This window comes from Erithacus rubecula (genome assembly GCF_903797595.1).
Source record: "Erithacus rubecula genome assembly, chromosome: 26".
NCBI lineage: Eukaryota > Metazoa > Chordata > Aves > Passeriformes > Muscicapidae > Erithacus > Erithacus rubecula.
This window is the reverse complement of record NC_136678.1, coordinates 3,264,160-3,269,646: the sequence shown is the minus strand read 5'-3', so window position 1 is coordinate 3,269,646 and position 5,487 is coordinate 3,264,160. Positions and strand designations below refer to the sequence as shown.

General features: G+C 55.4%; 1 protein-coding gene across 2 annotated transcripts; it reads left to right on the top strand.

The window, feature by feature from the left end:
• Positions 1 to 255: 255 nt before the first annotated feature.
• Positions 256 to 5,156, top strand: SNRPC (small nuclear ribonucleoprotein polypeptide C). Of its 2 annotated transcripts, none has more exons than XM_079326985.1 (6): positions 256 to 790; positions 1,002 to 1,044; positions 1,387 to 1,495; positions 2,801 to 2,893; positions 3,434 to 3,538; positions 4,787 to 5,156. In XM_079326985.1, the coding sequence occupies exons 1-6, from the start codon at positions 783 to 785 to the stop codon at positions 4,909 to 4,911; spliced, it is 483 nt and encodes a 160-aa protein (XP_079183111.1). In that variant the 5' UTR covers positions 256 to 782; the 3' UTR covers positions 4,912 to 5,156. The 2 variants fall into 2 exon arrangements, with proteins under 2 accessions (XP_079183111.1, XP_079183112.1); XM_079326986.1 differs by having other exon boundaries at positions 261 to 790; positions 2,804 to 2,893.
• The last annotated feature ends 331 nt before the right edge of the window (positions 5,157 to 5,487 follow it).

The window sequence follows — 5,487 nt, the reverse complement described above, 5'->3', positions numbered from 1 at the left end:
GGCGGGCGGGCGGGCGGGGGAGAGGAGTGGGTGCGCGCGCGCCGCCGCCGCCGCCGGCACTGCGCCTGCGCCGTCCCGCCCCGCGGCGCGCGGCACGCGACGTCAGCCCCGGCCGGCGTCACCCCAGGCGCGGGGCGGGGCGGGGCCGCGCGCCCGCGGGGGCGAGGGAAGGAGCGCGGCAAGGGCGAGGGGGCGGGGCCGCGCATGCAAATGAGCGCCGCGCGTGACGCGGGGGCTCCGCTGCGTCATAGGGGGCGGGGCGATCGCTCGTCTCCGCCCACACCCGCGCGCTGCCTTCCATATATGGCGGCGAGTGCGCGTGTTTGTGTATGCAAATAACCCGCCGTGACGTCATGCAGCGCCATGCAAACGAAAGGCGCAAGGCTCGACGGGAGCCCCTTCGGTGTTTTTTTTCCGCCTAAAAATGATGGTTTTTTTCATGCAGTCTTTCCACCGCGCGAGGCTACTCCGTGCGCGTGATCGCAACCACCGGGTGTCCTCCGTGAGGAAAACACAGAGAACAAGGCAGCGCCGGGGGCCCCAAGGCAGCCTGGGGGGCGATGCCGGCGGTGCCCGGTCTGTGGGCGGGCCCTGGTGGCGTGACCAGCCAGGGACGGGCGGGCGCGGGGCGGCTCCACCTGCCGGGCGGGGAGAATGACAGTGCGGCACCCCCGCCTGTCGCTTCCGGGCGCTACGGCAGCCGGCGGGGGCCAAGCGGCGGCGCTGTGTGAGCGCGTCACGGCGCGGGCGCGTCACTTCCGGCTGGCGGCGGCGGGAGCACCATGCCCAAGTGAGTGCGGGCGGCCGGGCCGCGGCTCCGTGAGGGCCGGGCGGGGTCTCCGGGCGGGACTCGGTGCTGCTCGAGGCTCCTGGTGCTCCCCGCGAGCCCAGGGCCGTGAGGGGCGGGATGACCGGGCGGGCCCTGCGCCCTGCTGCGGGGTCGTTCCGTTACCGTTCACTGCGCAAAGGGGGCTCTGAATAACTCGGCTTTTCCCCGGCAGGTTTTATTGCGATTACTGTGACACGTACCTTACCCATGACTCGGTGAGTACCAAAGCCTCGGCTTTCATTCTTTTGTGCTCAAGAGCATTAAAATAAAACTTACCACTGCTAAAAGCAGGTTCCGTGAGATAACAGCGGTGTTCCTTAGTGTTTTATCCTTCCATACAAGAAAGAGGGAGAGCGTGCCATGTCCGTGATGTTCAGCAGGGGGGCAGGGGCAGAGAAGGCAGCTGGGGGAGCTCAGGGCAGCCTTTGGAGAGTTAACACTTACCCTGATGGTAAAACTCTGCCTGGGCACAGAAATAAACCTGCTTTATGCTGCTAAAATAGACGTGTTTAAAATCATAACAAAGGTAACTTTAGGGTTTCTGTGACCTTTCCCAGCCCTCCGTGAGAAAAACCCACTGCAGTGGCCGGAAGCACAAGGAGAATGTGAAGGATTATTACCAGAAATGGATGGAGGAGCAAGCCCAGAGCCTGATTGACAAAACAAGTAAGGCCAATCTTTCTGTGACCCTGGCTGCCTCCCAGTTCCTTCCCCTGCCTTTCCTCCAGCTGCTCTTCCCTGCTTCCACCCTGACTTTTCCTCGCTTCCATGGGGAGTGTTTGCTCTGTGAACCATGAGAGAAAACTTGGAGTGTGGATTTTGAGTTTCTCAGGTTTTGGGCTGTCCTAGGACAGCTTTGCCTACCACATAAGAGCTGAGGTTCCCTCCCAGGGTTGGTGGCAGTGGCTCCATGCCACTGTTCATGAAAGCTGTCAGTGCCACCTCACTGTGTGATATCCTACAGGGCCACATAACAAACTTGTGCTGCTTGGCAGTGGCACATTTATAAGAATTGGATGGATAAAAATTCCAAAATATAGGGAAATGGAAATTAAAACGTGTTGATTGTTGCATTTTTCACATGCTGGGGTTGTTGCCCTCAGCTCTCAAGGCTTGTTTAAGGGCTTGACTGAAGCGTGGCATTGTTTCCTCTGTCACTTCAAGAGGTTCTTCTCTTTATTCTGAGGAATGTCTCTTTTGTCTGTGAAAGGAATACAAGCACCAGATTAACTTTATGGCAGAACTCCTTGGCTTGTAGGATGTGTCAGGTTGGACAGGACCCCTCAGAATCATTGGTCCTGCTCCCAGCTCCGTGCTGGACTGCCTAAGATTAAATAATGTGACAGCAGCATCATCCAGCTGCTCCCTGACCTCTGACAGAGCCATGCCCACATCCCTGGGGAGTGTTCAGTACCCAACCACCACTGGGTGAAGAGTTTTCCTAAAATGTCCACTCGGGACATCGCTTAACTCATCCTCATTCTGTTTCCCTTTGTCTGTTTTCCTTGTGATGCTTCCAACTTCCCCACCTTTTGCCTTCCTTCCAGTCAGTACCAGTGGAATTTCTCCTTTTCCTTGCTCTCCCTTTCCTGCTCCTTGTCCCCTCCCCAGCCATTCCCCATTGCCATTCCAGCACAGCATGTCCCGGTGGAACGCTGCGGATCCCGCCACGTGGTCGATTTTATTTTTTTTCCTCTCCCACCCTCCCTCCTGCCCTTCCCAGGGGTGTGACATCCATGCAGGAGCTCTCTAGTCCCAGCTGTAACAATAATTATCTCCAGGAGTCTCAGGTGCTCCCCAGGTGCCAGGGATGTGTCCGGCGTGGGGACAGCAGCGCACGCAGCATGACGTGACCGCGGGGCATGACACGGACGAGTGACCCGGCCCCTTCCTCGGCCTAGTAACTGGTTTTTTTCTTTTTCCTGGGATTCTTTCTTTCCTTTTTTTTTTTTTTTCTTTTCCCCCCCAATGTAGCGGCTGCATTCCAGCAAGGGAAAATTCCACCGACCCCGTTCTCGGCACCACCTCCGGCCGGAGCCATGATTCCACCTCCTCCCAGCATCCGTAAGTCTGGGACAGTTTGGGGTTGGGATCACAGCCCTCTGCAGCTGTATTGTTTGTGTCCTCAGCTTGGAAAGAAAAGACCCTTTAGCTTGAAGCCAAGCCATCTTGAGCTTGTGCTCCCACAGTGTGAGGAAGTTCTGTGTAAGAGCAGTTCAATCCTTACTGTGTGTGGTTTCTGGGATATTGAGTGCACTAGAGTCAGTGACAATCCCTCATTCCATGGGGGTTCTGTTAGAACTGCACAGTGGGTTGGTTTTTCTAACTAGAATCACTTTGGTAACTTTTTGCCCTTGAGCTGGTAAAGGGCTCAGAGCCCTTCCAGCCCCAAGTCCTGCTGTTGGGAGTGGCAGCTCCCTGTGCTGGGTGTGCACAGCTGGAGTTGGTAGCCAGCATTTTCCTCCCCTGGTCACTTCCTAGCACCTGGAATGAGGGCTGGAATGGAGGCAGATGTAAAGCTACTGAGGCATTAGTTACTGCCATGTTCTGTGAGTAGCTGCAGTGCCCTTAGAGTGCCAGTGTGTAACTGTTGTCTCTGTCCAGCTGGCCCCCCCCGGCCCGGCATGATGCCAGCCCCACACATGGGGGGACCCCCAATGATGCCAATGATGGGCCCACCCCCCCCAGGAATGATGCCAGTTGGACCTGGTAAGTCTGGGATGGGGTCACTCTGCCATGGGGGGCTGGCTGATGTTTTCTGTCCCACCATCTGTGGGGAGCTCAGTGCTGGGCTGCTCACGCTCTGTGTCACTGTTGCCCCTGCATGAGGAGGCTGTAACAATTTTACAACCTCTCCTTAAAGACCCTTTGCTTCTCCTTAAGAGTCACCAACCCCCTGTGCTGCTGGAATTATGGCTCTGGGAAATCATAGCTGTTCTCCCTGTGCTCTGAGCAGTAATTGTTCAGGAGTTTGGTGCCTCCAGGTCTCAGGTTTTGCACAAGAGGTGCATTTTTTGCACTAAATGAATTTTACTCTTTAAAGCGTCTCAGGGCAACATGTTCCAGAGGAACAATGGGCCTGGAAAAAGCTTTATCAGAGCCTTAAACTAAAATGTCTTTGATCCATTCCACTCCTGAGCTTTCTGGCATTTGAAGAATTCTCAAGGGATATCTTATTGGACCAGTTCCCAAAACAAATCTATGGGAACACACACACACGTGCACTGAAAGTACTGAAGTGTCTTTGCTGTTATTGTCTTGTGCCTGAAAGTGTTCTTTAAGTGTTTTTAAAGGCACAAATAAGTGCACAATCTGTGATATTCAGCAGCCTGGTGTAAAGAAATGGCAAAGTGGGATGGATACCATTATTTCAGAGCTGTGCAGTAGACCCCCTGCTTTTCCCTGGCAGAGGTACTCAGTGCTTCTTTGTGAGCACATGGGATGGTTTTGCAGCATTTTTCTCCAAATGAACACTTTCCCAGATCAGTAATTAAGCTCATGTATCTCATTAGTGGCTGGAAATAAGTTGTGAGTGAATATTGTCAGAATGGGTGCATAACCCAGGGTCTCAGTTCCTCTCCTGTTGGTGGCTGAACTCCTTCAGGGAATGGAACCCATGTTGGCAGCTGCCAGGTCAGAGCTTACAGACTTGGAAAATGGGACTTCCCTGGAGCAGGGTAGAGAACTGTACAGTGTGAAATTTCCCCCTTCTGAGGGTGGTGAGGCAGATGTTGCTGTGAAGAGCAGCTGTGGCTGCCCCTGGATCCCTGGAAGTGCCCAAGGCCAGGCTGGACAGGGCTTGGAGCAATCTGAGATAGTGGAAGGTGTCCCTGCCCATGGCAGGGGAGTGGAAATAAATCTGTAAGGTCCAGCCCAGCCCAAGCCATGCATGTTCTACCACAGCTGGGCAGGTGGTGCTTCCAAGATCTGTTCTCTGACCTGTCTTTCCCCTGGCAGCTCCTGGGATGAGGCCACCCATGGGAGGACACATGCCAATGATGCCAGGGCCCCCAATGATGAGACCCCCCTCCAGACCCATGATGGTGCCAACCAGGCCAGGAATGACCCGTCCAGACAGATAAAGATGGAAATGGAGCTGCCTTTTCATATTAGTACCTTCCCTGTGATAAACACCATAGACCTGTGTCCCTGGGGCTTTGTACTGGGTGTGTGGAGGCACTCTGCTGTCACCTGAGCGTGTGGATGGACACACTCTGCACTGACTTGTACCAGGTCTGGCTTTTTGGGTGTCTCTTCAGTTGTATTATTATTTTTTTCTCCCCCATTCAATGGCAAAAACAAGAATAAAGCCTTGATGTTGTTTCCATACGGACTCAGAGCCTTGTTCTGAACTCTCTTCTGGGGAAGGTTGGGGAGCAATGCTGAGCTGTGAGGGAAGTTCAGGGCTGATGGAGGGCCTGGGAGAATCCCTGGGAAGGGGGTACTGGAGGATCCTGGAGTGGCTCCAGGGTGGTCTGGGAGGGTGATCCCGGGTTGGTCCTGGAGTGGGGTCCAGAGGGGGGTTCTGGTGGGTTCCTGGGGCTCCTGGGTTGGTCCTGGAGTGGGTCCCTGGGTGTCCAGGGACTCTCTGTGGCCGCCCCCTCCACACACACTCCCGGAGCGTGGCTGTGGCTGTGGCGGTGCGGTGGGCAGGGCCC

What these genes read in the sequence shown, in the direction of transcription:
- SNRPC (XM_079326985.1), top strand. An exon ending in GAGCCTGATTGACAAAACAA is followed by an intron (nt 1,496 to 2,800) that starts GTAAGGCCAATC and finishes TCCCCCCCAATG; the next exon opens with TAGCGGCTGCATTCCAGCAA. An exon ending in TCCACCTCCTCCCAGCATCC is followed by an intron (nt 2,894 to 3,433) that starts GTAAGTCTGGGA and finishes GTCTCTGTCCAG; the next exon opens with CTGGCCCCCCCCGGCCCGGC.